This window comes from Dama dama, chromosome 20 (genome assembly GCF_033118175.1).
Source record: "Dama dama isolate Ldn47 chromosome 20, ASM3311817v1, whole genome shotgun sequence".
Lineage (NCBI taxonomy): Eukaryota > Metazoa > Chordata > Mammalia > Artiodactyla > Cervidae > Dama > Dama dama.
This window is the reverse complement of record NC_083700.1, coordinates 114,037,557-114,056,064: the sequence shown is the minus strand read 5'-3', so window position 1 is coordinate 114,056,064 and position 18,508 is coordinate 114,037,557. Positions and strand designations below refer to the sequence as shown.

General features: G+C 65.4%; 1 protein-coding gene across 1 annotated transcript; it reads right to left on the bottom strand.

The window, feature by feature from the left end:
* Nucleotides 1–978: 978 nt before the first annotated feature.
* ERFE (erythroferrone) lies at nt 979–10,448 on the bottom strand. Its single transcript, XM_061120132.1, has 8 exons — nt 10,278–10,448; nt 7,783–7,908; nt 6,628–6,730; nt 4,965–5,212; nt 4,778–4,886; nt 4,590–4,680; nt 3,786–3,864; nt 979–2,655 (listed from the first exon to the last, which is right to left on the bottom strand). The coding sequence occupies exons 1-8, from the start codon at nt 10,446–10,448 to the stop codon at nt 2,557–2,559; spliced, it is 1,026 nt and encodes a 341-aa protein (XP_060976115.1). The 3' UTR covers nt 979–2,556.
* Between the last annotated feature and the right edge of the window lie 8,060 nt (nt 10,449–18,508).

Genomic DNA, 18,508 nt, shown 5'->3' with positions numbered 1-18,508 from the left:
GCTCTGCCCGCACCAGGCCCTCCAAAACACCGGAGTCTGCTCATTTCCCATCCTGCGATGACAGGCGCCATCTGGCTGCCCCGGTGTGGAACACGTGCGTCTCCAGGTCTGGGCAGTCCCGCTGCAGCCCCGTGTGGCCTGAGGTCTGGCCTCCTGGCTTGGGGGCACGCACTGGGCTCTGGGCTGGGCTGAAGTTGGGCTTCACAGCAACACTTGGGTCCAAGACGCTAAAAACACGTGAGGAGCCTACCCAGAAAAACAAACTCGAAAATTCTTGTCACGCCCTTCCTCACAGAGCAGGACACTGGTGTTGCTGGTGAGGCTCCTTAGTGAACGGACTCAGGTCTCTGTGTGAGTGCTTGCCCCGGGATGATGTAAGCCTCCGGAGGCTGGCATTTGAAGCTGTTGTGACACGTTTGCGGGCCGCGCCCAGCCTGCACACAGGCCTTATCACCTTGTCAGCGCCTTTGGAAGGACCGGCCTCCCTGCTGCAAGGACCTCAGGAACGTTTCCAGCACGCCCCTTCCCAGCGTGGAGAGCCGGGCTCCCTCTCTGCGGAGGGGTGGGACGAAGCAGTGTGCCGTCACAGGAGGAAAGAGCCTCGGCGTCTCAGACCAGGGAAACCGCGCACGTTACTCAGTCAAACCTTTCCTTACAGCCTACAAGGCACCAGTCTGAGCCCATGTCCCTAATTGCCAGAGTGCCGCTGTCCTGGAGCTGGGAGAGGCTTGGCGTGGGGCTTCTCTGGCCAAACCCATGCTCCCCCCTCCAACCCCAGGGGGAACCTCCCCTCCACCTCCCCTCCTGGAGGTCGCCCCTTGTCCTCAGGAGCCTGGCCTGAAGGACTCCAAGTCTGTATTTTTAAGGTCGGCCCTTTGCTTTTGTAACTTTGTATAACCACATAAAAGAATTCTCAAACAGGCAGTTTTTATACATAAATATATTTCACCTGACAACATTACACAATAAATACTTCAATTAATTGCTGTATAACACACTTATATCAAGAAAAAGAAGGACCGTGGGTCTCCCCAGGGTGAAAGCTTTTCTAAAGTATCTGTACCCACTGGGTAAAGAGAAATCCAGAAGAGGGTGTGGCCACACCACCCCTTATCTAGGAGCGGGGGTGGGCAGGCAGGACGCCAGCCGGCTGGCCGTTCCTGGTAGGGTGGGGGTGCGTCCTACTGAGAACTGTGCCCAGCCCGCCGAAAGGCAGCACGCCTGCCGAAGGGCACAGACTGGTCGGTTTGTGTGTGCAGTGCCTGGGGTTCCCGTTAGACTGTGGGCTGGAAGCCAAGGGCTCCTGGGCACCTGCTCACCCCCGGGCCAGCTAGGAGGCCAAGGAGCAGGGTGACTGCAGTCATCGCCCCTGCCTCTCCCAGGCCTGGAGGCACCCTTGCCAGACCAGCTTGGGCCCCAGGAGCTCCTGCGGTACCAGTATTCCTGTGGCCTGTTTTCCGTGCAGGAACGGAGGTGGGGGTAACTTCCTCAGCAGGCCAGGGGGGCCCTGTGTCAAGAAATGGCAGGAACTCTCAGACACGCTTGTCTCTTCACGGAAACAGCCACCATCCCCCAGCTCCGAATCCCATCACCGCTGCGTCAGGGCAGAGCACTTGTTCCCCAGCCTGCCCACAATGCCCATCTGAACTTGGGGCCACGGTGCCACCCGACTGGGGAAGACGCTCTGAAGAGCCCAGAGCTGGATGGACCCAGTGGGGCTGGACCGTGTTGACTGGGCACCCAGAGCTGCCAGCCTGCGGGGGCCGCAGCTTCACCCATCCAGATGAGGGCGCAAGGCCTGGCCCTCCCCAGTCTGCAAGGATGTTCCAGCTCTCTCCTCTGGTGGGTGGGCCCGAGCAGCGCGCCAGGGCCTCAAGGGGACAGGCAAGACGACCTCGTCCGGGGGAGGGTTTGCAAAGGAGGGGATGGTGGGGAAGCCAGGCGAGCTCATGAATAGACTCTCGCGCACACGTGAGAACAGCTCCGGACTCACTGTCCCCGTCAGCCCCTATCAGTCCCTGGTGCCCAAGGCTGCTGTGCCCAGGGGCCACAAGGACAGACTCGGGCCCTGTGGCCCCTGCAGGCCAAGCAGTGCCCTGAGGTCCACGGCAGCCAAAGGCACGGCTGGGAAGGGGCAGGTGGACGCCAGGCAGGCTGGGCGGCCTCTCCCCTCCTTGTTGGCACGCCCAGCGGGCAGCCCATGAGAGCCCCAGGAAAGATGGAAAAGGTGTGGCTGGACCTCAGCCATGAAACTCAGGCCACCTGGGCAAGCTGCCCGGGGCGGCCAGGAGGGGCCCAGGTCTGCAGCTGGGGAGGGACAAAAACGCGCGCGCCTGGGCATGCTGAAACCCCTCCTTGGGAAAGACGGCGTCCCGGGATCATCTGGAGTTCTGGGACCGCCAGCGTGCGTGTCGCCTCCGCGGGCTGCCCGTAGTGGCATCTCTGGCTTCAGCTGCGGTGGCCAGGGCGCGCAGGCACTCCGGCGGGCTCCCTCCTGCCCGTGGTGTCTGCCACTCCAGCAGTGCCCCTGGGGTTGTTCACACTCCGGTGTGGCGCTCACACACCAAGGAGGACGGCGCTGAAGTGGGAGCCGCCGCGCACCGTGAGGGGGGAGCCGCTGGCGTTGTCCAGGAAGACGGAGGCGTACTGCCCGGCCTGCGGGGAGGCTCCGTGGTCAGCCTGGGTGCTGTGGCCCCGCCAGCCCAGACGCTTCGCCCTCAAACCCAGCACCTCTGACCCCCGTTCTTGTGCTTTCTCCCCAGCTCCATCAGCCTCCTGCGCTGTCTGGGGGCTCCCTGTAGTTTATGCATGTGGGGGCGAACCTCCGTCAGGGCCAGAGTCAAGCTTTCTTTGCAAAACTCAGGTGGGAGGGCGCCCCTCCCACCACAGGCCTGGCCGCTGACCCCTCTGGTAGAGCCACTGTGAGGCTGGTAGTCGGGCCTGGCTACTCCAGATGTGGTCCAGGAACCACAGGGTCACATCCCCAGATGTGAAGCGGGAGCTCCCAGAAATGCAGAAGCCAGGCATTCCACCCCAGGACCACAGGCCCACCACGCCGCCTGAGGTCATCATGCAGGGACCAGACCTCTCAGCAAACACAGCCACAGCGCCTGCAGCCACAGCCTGGCCTCCAATCCTGGCATTGCTGGGTGAGTCTGGGTGAGCTACTTAAGCCTTCTGTGCCATAGTTCCCTTACCCACCTCAAATCACTGTGGGTTGATGAGAAATTTATGTGAAGCGCTCAGAACAGGCCTGGCCTACTTAAGGCCATTTGCATGTAAGCTGTTATTCAACACATCTGCAACTAGACTTCTGTTTCCAGGAAAACCTTTTCATCCATTTCTTGACCACCTGCCCCAAATCCCCAGTCTTTCTAGACTGTCACTCGGAGTTTTGTGTGGGAATAACCGCGTCTGCTTCCCACAGTCTCAGAGGGCCAGGGGTCCATGCTGTCCTCCCTGGGAGAGCTGACCTCTGTCGCTGTCCTCCCCTGCCCAACTGAGTTCTCTTGGAAGGGCCTGTTGAGGCCAGCATGGAATGCTTGGGAGGTCAGAAAACAGATGGAGGGGCAGAGCAGAGGACAGGTGTTGGGGGCAGGGCAGATGTGGGGAAGGGAGACCCAGTAACACAGCTTGGCTCTGCTGGGACTAGCATGAGTACTCCATGCTGCCCTGACCCTTGTCAGGGCTTGGAGGCCGGGGGCACTGCACCCACAGCTCCCGAGCCCACCAGCACCCCTCCCTGCCAGCGGTGGTCCCCCCACGGCGGAGCCTGCCCCACACACCTGCAGGTAGAGAACGCCATTGACCGAGATGGTAAAGAGCTCACTGCTGCTCTCCAGCCCCATGACAGCCTCCAGGGAGCTGCGGCCAAAGGAGATAGAGGGGGTGCCTGAGACCCTGGCCGCAGACCCCCAACCCCACCCAGATGTGCTCCCCATCACTCAACTCCCAGCCCGGCGCCACGGAAGCAGCAGCCTTGGCCAGGCTTCTGGGGGAGATGGTATCTGAACTGGGTCCCCAGCAGGAGTGAGGACAGGACTGACGCGCACAGGACCGAGGGTGTGCCGCCAGGGCCGCAAGTCCAGGCTCTCATGGGACAGGAGACTCCGCTCAGGGGGCGGCTGGAGGTGCCCGGCAGCGGCAGGGAGTCTGGGTTCAGGCCAATCGGAGCGCAGCTTTCCAAACCAGACTGAGATGTGAACTTCACTCATGTACGCCTTCTGCCACTACTGTGGCACACCAGCTCTCCGCCTGGGCTGTCTGGGCGCTGGGGTACAGAACCAGCGGCCCAGCCCTTCTGAACCTACATCAACCGGAGGATGGATACCGCGGGAGAGTGCCGGCGGAGAGGTCCCGCACAGACCGGGCGGGGAAGGCCTCTGAGGACGCGATGCTGGCATCTCGGTCGCAGGGTGGTATAGTCAGTCCCTTTTGGGTGCAGGCGGGATCGGGGGTGGTGGGGAGAGCAGGGCGGGGCTGCAGGCTGCGGAGGGTCGGTTTGGGGAAGCGGGCGGGCGCCAGGAGGCTGGAGGAACCTTGCCAGCAGGCGGGGGAAGCCCCGAGGGAAGAGGCGGGCGCGCACTCACGCATGGTGCTGGCACCGGGACTCCAGGCAGATGAGCAGACGCAGGCGATCCCGGGGGCGCGGCGGCCCCCGCCTCGGCGGCTCGGCCAGCGCTGCGGAGGAGGCGCCGGGGTGGTGATCACCGGGCGGCGGGGCCCGAGCGCGGCGGGGCAACCCCCACCCCGCCCCCAGCCCCGGGCCGGGCCTCACCCACGTGCAGCGTGGCGGCGAGCGCGTAGAAGCCGGCGACGGGCGCCGTGTACTGGCCGCTGGTCAGGTTCAGGCCTGGGCCGCGGCGGAAGGCGCCCTCGGCGTCGGGCTGCGGGCGCACAGACGGTCACCCCGGGCCCGCCGTGCAGCGCAGCGCCCGCCCCGCCCCGCCCCGGCCCGGACTCACCACGTAGTAGAGGCCGAGTTCGTGCAGCGCGCGCCGCTCCACCGACGCGTCCCGGCGCAGGCGGCAGTGGAAGGCGGCTTCGACGCGCGGCGCCTGCGGGCCGGGGGCCACGGGCGCGGCCAGCAGCGCCAGCACGCCCGCGTCCCCCGCCGCCGCCTCCTTGTCGTCCTCCGGGCTGCCGGCCGGCACCGCGGCGGGAACGCGCGGGCCGGGCTCGGACTCCGCGCACTCCCGCGTGCGCACCGCGCCTGGCACAGAGCGGGCAGTGGTCGCGCCGGGACCCCCATCCCACGCCGCGGCCCGCCCTGCCGTGTCCCGCCCGGACCCCTGCCCCAAACCCGGGCGCCGCCGAGAGCGCAGGCACCGTGACCAATGACCCCTGGAACCGCGCGCCGGGCGCCCGCGCTCGGGAATCCACGTCCCGTGGATTCCAAGACCCGCCCTGGCCTGCGGAGTCTTCTGAACCGGCTTCCCGATCCCGCGGCTACTCCCGTTTCCTTTCACGCTTTGGCTACCGGGAAGCTCAGGGCTGGTGCACCCAGGACCCCTGTTCTCCTGCCTCACCTGTTTATCCTACCGCTTCTCACCCCGGGGCTGCTGCTGCTTTTGCTCTGTTTACATTTTTATTGAATCAGGAAGTGCAGCAGGATAAGCCAGACCCGTCATTTGGGGAAAGAAGCTGAGTGTAAAGACATTATTATTGCAGAGAATGGGGAGGTTCTTCAGCCGCTGAAGCTGGTCTATTTAAATGAAGTGTAGTTGCTAGTCGCTCAGTCGTGTCTGCCTCTTGGCGACCCCGTGGACTGTAGCCCACCAGGCTCCTCCGTCCATGGGATTCTCCAGGCAAGAATACTGGAGTGGGTTGCCATGCCCTCCTCCAGGGGATCTTCCTGACCCAGGGATCGAACCCGGGTCTCCAGCATGGCAGACAGATTCTTTACCGTCTGAGCCACCAAGGAAGCCCCAGTACATTAAATAGAGGTGGGGAAAGACTCAACAGCTCTTCAGGGTGAAATGAACTTTAGTCGGTACCCAGAGCCCTCACCCAGCAGCTCGCCTCAGTGCAGGGACACCGCCCTGGGTGCTTGAGGCCCCCTCAACTCTCGCCCTCTGCGCCCTCAGCCCCAACATGCTCCTCCCAGTGCTCCCAGGACTGTCCTCCCCGCCCCGAGCAGGCAGCCTCCTGGGGCCTGCCCGTTGGGCTCTGCAGCCAGCAGCAGCGATGTGTCAGGGGAAGAGGCGGGGCGCAGGTGAGGGGAAGAAAGAGGCCTGAGATCTCCCTGGTCTCCCTGCAGGGCTCAGTGGAGCACTCTGCAAGCTTAAGGAGCTCTGACTCCTCCCTCACAGTCCCCACTGGGGGAACGGGGGCTTGGATCTCTCAGCTTTTGCAGGCTCAGCGGCCTCCCAGGTGGGGCTTGGAGGCTGGTCCCCAGGGGCCTACTGAACACAGAGGCCAAGTCCATGCTCCTCTGTGAAGCCGCCCCCTCACCCACTCCTCCCCTACCCCCACCAGCCCCCGACCCACACACAGCCCTGACCCGGGCCAGCACCAGAGCCGTGGCCTCCCAGATACAGGTCGACAAGACCAAGGTCTGGGGTATCTCGGCTCCCTGCCCCCGCTCTCCCCTGTGGGGTGTGTATCTGTGTGGTACCCACCCCCTACCTTTCAGCAGCAGCTGGAACTCCTTCAGTAGGACCTCAGGTGGGGTGATGGGGCCTGGGGGGCCCTGGGGGCCGGGAGGCCCCGGGGGTCCTGGCAGACCAAGCTGAAAGAGAAGGCTGACAGTGAGGACTTCTGAACAGGCGGGGTGGGTGAGGGGAGACTGTGGGCACCCTCTCGGTGAGCTCTTGCCACCAAGGCTGGTTACGGGAAACAGGGAGACTCCTGCTTTGACCTCTGAGGGGGAGGTTGGCCTCCAGTTCCCCTGAGGAGGCAGTGAAAGCTGCAGGCATAGGGCTGGGGTTGGTGGGGCACTGGGGGCCAGGCTGTGAAGAAGGAGGCCACAGCCCATCCCTGGGGCTGAGGGAGGGAGAGGGGCGCAGGGGGCGCTCCAGGCCACCTTTGAGTCTGTTACCACCCCAGTCGGCAAGCCACCCCCGGGTGGGGGGGCCCTCAAGGAGCCCTCACTGGACTGGTCCGGGACCCTGCTGGAGGAGCCTAGGGACCCCCCAGCTCAGCTTGGGGGTGACGGGTCAGGCCCTGGTGGCCTCCCAGCCGCCGGGCTGCCCCAGGCTCAGAGCCTGGCACTCCGTCGCTGGGGCGGCCCTGGGGAGCAGGGAGGCCAGGACTCAGCAGGGCGCCTCACCGCAGGGGACGCGGCCCTCACTGGGGCCCAAGGCAAGGGTCAGCCATCAGAAGCAGGGACCAGGCCCCACCCAGGCTGAAGGAGGGTGGGCACCAGCGGCTGCCCAGGCCCCCGGTGGCCCCCAGACTGTGTCACTCCGGCCCACCCGCAGGTCCCTCCTGCTCGGTCCCTGACTGCCCTGCAGCCCAGCCCAGGCCTCCCAGGCCAGGATACAGAAAGGGAAGAGAAAGTGGGGAACCAGGGAGGCTGCCTGGCATTCTAGGGGTGCAGGTAAATGGCCAGAACAGGCACCCCGAACTCAGGGTCACATGGGCCCCTGACTTGATACTTCTGTGCTCTCTGGCCTGAGGCTGAGGGTCTGTGCTTGTTGGAAATGCTCAGGGTGGGACCGGGGGTCAGTGAGTGAGGATATGGGGTGATGGTGGTAGACTGGGGGGTTGGGGAAAGGCCTGTGGGTGGAGGTTCACACCCACACACACACACACACACACTGGCTGGGCTCCAGTGCTCACCTTCAGCTTCTTGGCCTTGCCCCTGCTCCCCCTCTTGCTGTTGACACCCTTGTCACTCTGCCTGACGAAGAGCATCCAGGTGTCTCGGGGGTCGATGAGACCGTGGGCTCGTTCCATGGGGGGCTCCTGGAACACAGCCGCCAGCGGGTTGTTTTGCCTCCTAGGCAGGGCTGCCGGCCAAGCAGACCGAACGCTTTGCAAGGGGTCGCAGGACTGGCATCCTCTGGCCCCCTGGGTCCCCGTCTCTGTCAACAGTACTGCCCCCCAAGACAGCATAGCCCCAGCCCCTGGCCCCTTCCTCCCAACCGCGGAGGACAACCCCCGGGAACAGCCACTCCTCAGCCTGGACCCTGCAGGGGAAGACCCTGGGCATGGGCAGAGGAAGGTGGGGTGCAGAGCTTCAGGGCAGGTGGAAGCTGGCACTGCTGGGCCCTTCCCAGCCTCCCTCCAGGGGAGCTGCAGTGCGTGTCCCGCCCTGAGGACCAGACCACCGGCCTCCCCAGGGGCTCAGGCAGGGCCGCCCACGGCCAGGCGGCACCCAACCAACCCCCGGGATCTGGAGTTCTCAGGAGGCCAGTTTCCGCCCTCAGGGCTGCAAGGCCTGCCTTTCCGGGCTGTTTCAGGCACCATGGGTGGGGTGTCCAGCACTGAGATAGGATGATGCAAGGCCCCTCCCTGTCCTTAGGGCTTCTGAGACACGAGCCTCGAGCTGGGACAGTGAGGGGTCCAGAAATGTCCACCCCTCCCCCCTCCACAGGCTGCATTCTGACCAGTCCTAACATGGTGGAGCTCCAGGAGGTAACTTCCAGGGAGAGGCATCCGGCCCTGTGGGCGGCAGGCCCTGGACAGTCTGGGCTCCGGGCAAGGCTGCCAGCTGGGAAGGAAATTGGCTCAAGAGGGCTTGAATGAGGTCATGGGCACTGACTCGGGCGGCTGGTGGGAGGACCCTGGGATCTTGGAGCTGGGCAGACTCAGGGGTCTCGCGGCCACTCGGCAGGGGTCCAGGGCCTTCTCTCAGGAGCCGGTGTTGTGTGATGGGGATGGGGCTTCTGTGACGGAGGGACGTGGGTCGGAGGAAGAGGCCTCAGAGTGCCGAGGGCGTCCCCACACCTCCCTGGGTGCCGGGCCCTGCGAGGCCTCCCCCCGTGGTTCCTCTCCGTGAGGACCTGTGACCCCAGTTCACCGTCCCACGCCGCCCTCAGGGGGGACACCTGGGAGGAGGACTCTGTCCAGGGTGGATTGTGTGCTAGGCCAGCCCTCCCACTGGCCCAGGAGCCTGTGGAGGGACTCAGACCCCAGGTTGGCAGAAACAGGTGGAGCCACGTCAGTCTGGGGGCCTGGGAGACAGGCTGTGGCAGTGTGGGTGGGCATCGGGCCTCCAACCTCCAGCGGCTCTCAGAAGGGAGCCCTGCCTCCAAGGCCAGAACCCCCCTGCCCCCACCCCTGGAAGCACCTGAAGCCCCTCTGTTTCCTGACCGCCACAGGCCAGCCTCTGGAAACCCTGCCCCCTGGCGCCCCCGGGGGCTGAGGTGGGCTGTCGGGGTAGGCTTTGCCTTCAGTCCACGGGAAATGGCAGGGGGCGATGGGAACAAGGGCTCTGGGGAGGCCCCTCCCAGGGGCGGGGGGATCAGGGCTGGCTGCCACTGTCACCTGTCTTCAGTGGGGGCGTCCCCGAGTGGGGGCGTCGTGGTTCCCAAAGTGATGCTGAGAGCAGAGGTGCGGCCTGAGCCTCTGGGCACCACCCACAGCATCTTCGGAGAAAAGAAGCTCCAAGCACCCTCCCCGGAGCCCTCCCCTCCCTGTCTGGAGGCCCCGCCCACACTGAGGGCAGCTCTGAAGGCCCCAACCCCCTGGTCGCCCCCAACCTGACTGCCTGGCTTCTGCAGCCAGAAAGGAAGGAGCAGGGCAGAGCTCAGCGTTTGCCAGAAAACACACATCGGAGCCCAGCACACCGTCCAGACACACTTTCTCCCTCCCTCCCCAGTTGACAGGAAGACAGCTGTTTATTTTCAGAGAAGGCACCAAGGAGATAGGGGGCAGGCGTGGGGTGGGGAGGGGTCAGGGGTCAGGGACTTGCTCACACTTTTACAGATACCCTCTTCCCAACTTCAGGAGGATGGAGTTATTTACACTTTACCAGCTTCCCAACCTGAAAGTCCCCAGAGAACAGGCATTTCCCCCAGTCCAGTAGAACTTTGCTTTTTATGACAACCCCAAAAGCCAAGGTCAGGGCTGGCCCTTAAGGCGCCGGGCTGGGCAGGGGACCAGCGCCCAGACCTCCGGTGCCAAGCCCGCAAGCTAAGCGTTTTCCCCTCCCCTTTAGAGAGAAGAGGACAACCGGGCCAGTCCCGGCCCCCGCGGGCTCGCGACGCCGGGCTCCCCGCCGCCGCGGAAGCAAGCGCATGGCGCCCGCGGGGCGCCCGGGGAGCCAGGGGCGCGCGCTGCGGGAGGGGAGGCTGAGGCCCGAGGTCTCCAGGGCCCGGGCGGCGTCTTACCGGCGGGCGGGCGGCCGGCCCCGCCGGCAGTTCGTTCCCGGGCGGCGGCTCGTCGCGGGCGCGGCTCCCCGAGGGCGAGCCGGGCTCCGGGGAGCCCAGGCCCACGGCGGCGGCCAGCAGGCTGGCGTAGGCGAGCAGCAGGGCCCGCGCGGGGCAGCGGGCGGGGGCCATGCGGGCGGCGGATGCCTCTGGCCTGCGATCGCAGCTTCTGGACTCTGCCCCGGGCTCCGCGCCTTATAACGCGCTTGAATCCCCCGCCTAGCCCGGGGCGCGCCTCCCCGCCCAGCGCCGCCTCTCGGCTCCCGCGCGCGCTGCCGCCGTCGGGGGGGCCTTGCGGGGAGGCGGGCCGCCCCACCGAGGCGGGGGTGCGGGGAGGGGCGTGGGCGCCCGGGGGGGTGCGGGCGGGGCGCGAGTCGGGGTCGGGGGGCGCGGGGTCAGCGAGGGGCTGCGAGGAGGGCCGCGCGGGGGAGGCAGGGGCTCGGGGAGCCGCGGCTGGCGGTGGCCGGAGCGCCCCCTCCTGTCGGGCGCGTTTCCTCTCCGCTGCGGTCCCCGCTGAGCGCTGTCCAGCCTCTGCTTCGCGGGGCACCCGGACACCCTTCTCCCGGCCACGGGATATCCCGTCTCTCCTCTCTGTCCCGCGCGCCTCCTGCGGGGACCCCGAGACGCCTCTCCCTGACCGCGCGCTGGGCTGGGTCTTACTAGATGGATCACATCTGAGCCCGAAGACTGTCAGAGCCCCTCTTTGGCGCCCCTTTCTCAGGCGGCGACCCCTCCCTGCTTCCCACGGTCTGGGCCCACCCTGAGCTGTGACGCGCCGTCCTCCTCCTGCCAGGCCCACCTACGGAGGCCTCGAGGGCGCGGGGCTGGGGGCGCGGAAGAGATCTACCGCCTGGGAGCGGGCGCCCTGAGGCCTAGACTGAGAGGACGGAGCCCTGCCTCGAACTCGCGGGGGGTCAGGGGCAGATCCGACCGGGGACTGGGGACCAGATACCCGCAGACCCCCGAGATCAGGGTAGCCCACTGGGGGACCCACGACTGGCGGGCCTGAGCTCCAGTCTCCTCCCTGAAGACAGGCAGCCCCTCGCAGCTCCCTGGGCTGTTTGTTCTGTGACCCGCCTGCCTCCCCAACCCCCGCTCCCTCCATCTCTCGCTCCCCCCCACCTCTCACCCCCCCACCTCTCACTCCCCCCACCTCTCACTCCCCCACCTCCCGCTCCCCCCACCTCTCACCCCCCCTCCCGCTCCCCCCACCTCTCACCGCCCCCACCCCTCACTCCCCCACCTCTCACCCCCCCACCTCTCACCCCCCCACCTCTCATTCCCCCCACCTCTCACTCCCCCCACCTCTCACCCCCCCACCTCTCACTCCCCGCACCTCTCACTCCCCCCACCTCCCGCTCCCCCCCACCTCTCACCCCCCCCCTCCCGCTCCCCCCACCTCTCACCGCCCCCACCCCTCACTCCCCCACCTCTCACCCCCCCACCTCTCACCCCCCCCACCTCTCATTCCCCCCACCTCTCACTTCCCCCCACCTCTCACCCCCCCCACCTCTCACTCCCCCCACCTCTCACTCCCCCCACCTCCCGCCCCCCCACCTCTCACCCCCACCCCCGCTCCCCCCACCTCTCACCGCCCCCACCCCTCACCACCCCCACCTCTCACTCCCCCCACCTCTCACTCCCCCCACCTCCCGCTCCCCCCACCTCTCACCCCCCCTCCCGCTCCCCCCACCTCTCACCGCCCCCACCCCTCACTCCCCCCACCTCTCACCCCCCCACCTCTCACCCCCCCACCTCTCATTCCCCCCACCTCTCACTCCCCCCACCTCTCACCCCCCCACCTCTCACCTCCCCCCACCTCTCACTCCCCCCACCTCCCGCCCCCCCACCTCTCACCCCCACCCCCGCTCCCCCCACCTCTCACCGCCCCCACCCCTCACCACCCCCCACCTCCCACTCCCCCCCACCTCTCACTCCCCCCACCTCTCACCCCCCCACCTCCCGCTCCCCCCACCTCCCACTCCCCCCATCTCTCACCCCCCCCACCTCCCGTTCCTTCCACCTCCCGCTCCGCTCCCCCACCTCCCGCTCCCCCCACCTCTCACTCCCCCCACCTCTCACCCCCCCACCTCTCACTCCCCCCACCTCTCACTCCCCCCACCTCCCGCCCCCCCCACCTCTCACCCCCCCGCTCCCCCCACCTCTCACCCCCCCACCTCTCACTCCCCCCCACCTCCCGCCCCCCCCACCTCTCACCCCCCCCCCGCTCCCCCCACCTCTCACCGCCCCCACCCCTCCACCACCCCCACCTCCCACTCCCCCCACCTCTCACTCCCCCCACCTCTCACCCCCCCACCTCCCGTTCCTTCCACCTCCCGCTCCGCTCCCCCACCTCCCGCTCCCCCCACCTCTCACTCCCCCCACCTCTCACCCCCCCACCTCTCACTCCCCCCACCTCTCACTCCCCCCACCTCCCGCCCCCCCACCTCTCACCCCCCCCCGCTCCCCCCACCTCTCACTCCCCCCACCTCTCACCCCCCCACCTCTCACTCCCCCCACCTCTCACTCCCCCCACCTCCCGCCCCCCCCCACCTCTCACCGCCCCCGCTCCCCCCACCTCTCACTCCCCCCACCTCTCACCCCCCCACCTCTCACTCCCCCCACCTCTCACTCCCCCCACCTCCCGCCCCCCCCCACCTCTCACCCCCCCCGCTCCCCCCACCTCTCACCGCCCCCACCCCTCACCACCCCCACCTCCCACTCCCCCCACCTCTCACTCCCCCCACCTCTCACTCCCCCCACCTCTCACTCCCCCCCGCCTCCCACTCCCCCCACCTCCCACTCCCCCCCACCTCCCACTCCCTCCACCTCTCACCCCCCCCACCTCCCACTCCCTCCACCTCTCACCCCCCCCACCTCCCACTCCCTCCACCTCCCACTCCCCCCCACCTCCCACTCCCCCCACCTCCCACTCCCTCCACCTCTCACCCCCCCCCCACCTCCCACTCCCTCCACCTCTCACTCCCCCCACCTGCCGCTCCCCCCCGCCTCCCACTCCCCCCACCTCCCACTCCCCCCACCTCCCACTCCCTCCACCTCTCACCCCCCCCACCTCCCACTCCCTCCACCTCTCACTCCCCCCACCTGCCGCTCCCCCCCGCCTCCCACTCCCCCCACCTCCCACTCCCCCCACCTCCCACTCCCTCCACCTCCCACTCCCCCCGCCTCCCACTCCCCCCACCTCCCACTCCCCCCACCTCCCACTCCCTCCACCTCCCACTCCCCCCACCTCTCACTCCCCCCACCTCTCACCCCCCCCACCTCCCACTCCCTCCACCTCCCACTCCCCCCCACCTCCCACTCCCCCCACCTCCCACTCCCTCCACCTCTCACCCCCCCCACCTCCCACTCCCTCCACCTCCCACTCCCCCCACCTGCCGCTCCCTCCACCTCCCACTCCCTCCACCTCTCACTCCCCCCACCTCTCACCCCCCCCACCTCCCACTCCCTCCACCTCCCACTCCCCCCACCTCCCACTCCCCCCACCTCCCACTCCCTCCACCTCCCACTCCCCCCGCCTCCCACTCCCCCCACCTCCCACTCCCCCCACCTCCCACTCCCTCCACCTCCCACTCCCTCCACCTCTCACTCCCCCCACCTCTCACTCCCCCCACCTCTCACTCCCCCCACCTCTCACTCCCCCCACCTCCCACTCCCTCCACCTCTCACCCCCCCCACCTCCCACTCCCTCCACCTCTCACTCCCCCCACCTGCCGCTCCCTCCACCTCCCACTCCCTCCACCTCTCACTCCCCCCACCTCTCACCCCCCCCACCTCCCACTCCCTCCACCTCCCACTCCCCCCACCTCCCACTCCCCCCACCTCCCACTCCCTCCGCCTCCCACTCCCCCCGCCTCCCACTCCCCCCACCTCCCACTCCCCCCACCTCCCACTCCCCCCACCTCCCACTCCCTCCACCTCTCACTCCCCCCACCTCTCACTCCCCCCACCTCTCACTCCCCCCACCTCTCACTCCCCCCACCTCCCACTCCCCCCACCTCCCACTCCCCCCACCTCCCACTCCCTCCACCTCTCACCCCCCCCCCGCCTCCCACTCCCCCCACCTCCCACTCCCCCCACCTCCCACTCCCTCCACCTCTCACCCCCACCACCTCCCGCTCCCTCCACCTCTCACTCCCCCCGCCTCCCACTCCCCCCACCTCCCACTCCCCCCACCTCCCACTCCCCCCACCTCCCGCTCCCTCCACCTCTCACTCCCCCCGCCTCCCACTCCCCCCACCTCCCACTCCCCCCACCTCCCACTCCCTCCACCTCCCACTCCCCCCACCTCTCACTCCCCCCACCTCTCACCCCCCCCACCTCCCGCTCCCTCCACCTCTCACCCCCCCACCTCTCACTCCCCTCCCCAGGCTGGCACTTCAGGCTCCTGCTCTCCTGTGCCTCTCTGAGGTCCCTGCACCTGGAGGGTACACTACATCTTATTTAGGGGGCTCAGAGGAAGGGCACTTCTGAGGAGGGCACCTTACCAGGCCCTGCTGCCCTCACCAGGGGTGACTTCTACCTCTTCTGAGAAGAGGGGAGACCCCCACCCCGTCCTGTTTCAGAGAGTGGCAGCCGGGGCCTGGGGGAGGAGCCGTGGGTCATCCTCGCTGCCCCACTGCACCACCTATGGTCTCCACCACCCTTGGACTGTTTCCAGGGGACAGGAAACACTACACTTTAGGAAAAGCCTGAAATTTGATGTTAATTGTTCCCTCTGATTCTGCCTCTTTTCCTACAGGATAGTGGGGGTGATGGTAGTTTTAGATTTCTTAAAGAAAAAAATGCTCTTCCCACCCTGAGAATGTGTTCCCCCCACCCAGGGGTCTATGTGTCCCATAGACTCACTCTATGAGACTTACAGGCGAGTTAGAACTGCACAGGTATTCTGTCTTTATACATGTTTGGGGGGGGGGGGAAGGTATCAATGGAATAAAAAAATAGAGATTCCTATAGAAATTGCAGCTTTGCTGTGGTACATACACACAATGGAGTATTACTCAGCTATTTAAAAGAATGCATTTGAATCAGTTCTAATGAGATGGATGAAACTGGAGCCCATTATACAGAGTGAAGTCAGAAAGAAAAACACCAGTACAGTATACTAACGCATATATATGGAATTTAGAAAGATGGTAACGATGACCCTATATGCAAGACAGCAAAAGAGACACAGAGGTAAGGAACATACTTTTGGACTCTGTGAGAGAAGGCGAGGGTGGGATGATTTGAGAGAATAGCATTGAAATATGTATATTACCATATGTGAAATAGATCGCGAGTCCAGGTTCGATGCATGAGACAGGGTGCTCAGGGCTGATGCACTGGGATGACCCTGAGGGATGGGATGGGGAGGGACGTGGGAGGGGGGTTCAGGATGGGGACACATGTACACCCATGGCTGACTCACATCAATGTATGGCAAAAACCACTGCAATATTGTAAAGTAATTAGCCTCCAATTAAAAGAAATAATTTATTTAAAAAAAAGAAATTGCAGCTTTGCAAGAAGACATGTGAGAAATACTGGTTTATATTATATGCATTCAATAAAATATATGAACTTATCCCATTGACAACCATTCAGTAGTTTTGTTGCAAACAAAGGCATTTGCTCTAATATTTGTAGATGGTGTTGCTGGAAGGCCCTCAGAGAATTCCGGCTTTCTTGGGTGGCTTCTTGTTTCTGGCCCCACAGGTACATCTATCAGAAGACCAGGCATTGGAACTTTGGAATGACATGTGTGTGTGTGTGCTGGGTGTGTGCTTCAGCATTAAGTATTAACATTTTTGTTCTGTTTCACTTTGGGGGGAAGACTTTGAGACCGTGAGATGCCGAGTGTGGGGTGTTTTCATTGCTGAAACCCGCAGTCTGCTGGCAGAGAGGGGTGGCTGTCCTCAGCTTGTGCAGCTGAGTGGTACCTTCATGATTCTGAACAAGCTTGTCCTTACTCAGCGTCGCATTCACTTCCCATGGCCCAGCTGGTCAGCCCGTGCGGCCGGGGCTCACCAGGCACGCACAGCCTGGGCTTGGGGCCGCGCTGGGCCCCCGTCCCCCTGGGCATGGTCACATCTTCACAGCCACACATTTTGCATCCAGCTCCTTCCTATTTCTGATGATGAGCTGGAAGGGTACTGAAACTACAGCTTTGTCTTTTCCCTGAGATGGGCCCCCCCTTAGGAGTCTCCTGCAGGGGTCTGGCTGCGAGCGAAGCCCCGGGAAAATGCGTGCAGCTGCCTCTCTTGGACCAGGGGCTCATCACAGAGCTCTCCCTTCCCTGGATGGTGGCAGGGGTGGCAGGGGGAGCAAGGCCACAAAGCAGCCGCCCGGTGTGGTGGGAAAGGGGCTCCTCCTGGGCCCTGCCCCTTGCCCGAAGGTGGCCAGCCTGTCCAGGAGCTTCTGGGAGCCTCAGCCTCCTTGCCTGAGAGTTGGGGTGAATGCACGTGTGTCCTCAGGGCATGCTGTGGGTGAGGTGCGGCCCCAGAGGGTGCTGCATGGAGCCGTGAGTGAGGCCGGCCGGCCTGCCTTCCGGGTCACCGTATCATGTTGTCGGGGGGAGGAGGCCCTCAGAGCTGCCTGAAGACAGAGGCCCCGGGCCATGGAGGCCTTGACCGAGCACAGTCAGAGCCCCGGCCAGACCCAGCCGCAGGTCTGCTTGGCAGAGCTTGTCCTCACACAGCCCCCTGTGGCTTTGGAGGAGGCCCATCTCAGGGCCTTTAGACACGCATCTCTCAGAGCCTCAGTTTGCTGCTCTGTACAATGGGCACAATGACAGCTGTCAGCCCCGAGCCCTCGTCTGGGATCCCACTCATTGGGGGGTAAGGTGGCTGGTAACGGTCACCCCCAGAGGGAGGCCTGCTGCCTGGGGACTCCACTTCTGTGTTGCTGGCCTGTGTTCTTTTCAGCTGAGGCCAGCTGCTCCCGGGACCACATCTGCTGTTAGTCCCATCCTATGCCCTGGGAAGGTGAGCCTCAGGCTCTGTCACCTTTAGTGACACCAGGGACATGGGGGGATGGAGGGGCCAGGTTTGGTTCATGTGATCGTTTGGATATTCTTGTGATATGGTTTCCAGCTCACGGTAGGGAGCCTTGGCCCGCGTGTGGCCAGCAGTGAGGACCGGAGCCGTTGCCATGTGAAAAACAGTTATTTTCCCAAGCAGTGAGCAATCCTTATGATGTCACAGGCCCGCCAGAGGACCCAAATCGAATCTGTTCCGCTGCTGAGTGGCCTCTGTACACTCTCTGGAGGTGATGACACGGCCCAGCCCCAGGGCGGGAGCGTGCAGAGGGCTGGGGCCTCCAGGTGGGGCTCCCTGCGTGCTTCCGGGGGGATCACAGCTCCACAAGAGCCCCCACAGAGGGGAGGAGAGCTCAGCAAAGTGTCGCACAGGCCAAGGACCCCCCACCATGGGGCTCTGGGGGCCCCACATGCCCCTCCCCGGCAGCAGCGTCCTGTGGGTGCAGAAAGGGGGGCAGTGTCTGCGGGCAAGGTAATGGGTCCCAGGGCTGAGGCGCTGGAGAGGCTGCAGGCAGGGGCCGGGCAGCATCCGGGGGGTGGCCCCCCAGCCCTGCGCCTTCAGGCCTGGCAGAAATCCAAGCCTCATTCCTGGGCCCTCAGGTCACGGCCTTGGCCCTGGCTTCCCAGCAGCCTGATGCAGCCAAGCCGTTCCCACTCGCGTCTCTTCCTGCAGAGGAAGGACCTCTGCCAATGAAGTCATGAGAAGCCCAGCTCCCTCTGCCCCCAGAACCGCGGGCGCCTCAGCAGCCTGTGGAGTGGCCTCTGGTGGGGGAGGGGACGGGCAGGCAGGCAGGCCGCCTTTGCCGTCTGCCCGACATCACCCCACCCTCAAATCATGTGGTTGCCCCCACTGTGCAGATGTGGAAACTGAGGCTAAGCCTTGGGTTGGCCCGAGGTCATGGAGCCCCCAGGTGCCCTCTCCCTCCCCAGCTCCCTTTCTGGGCTCTGCCTCTGCTCTGCAAGGCCCTGGAGGCAGAGGAGTGGCGACAGCCCCCCAACCGTTGGTGGTCCTGGGAGCCCCCCCCCCGAGCTCCCCGCTGAGTCTCCTTAGCCTGCCCCCACCTCAGACGCAGCCCCCTGTCAAGTTCTCCCATCACTCAACTTGAGGGGCCAGATCTAGGCGCCCTGAATAGCGGCAGCTCAGGCCCCCCAA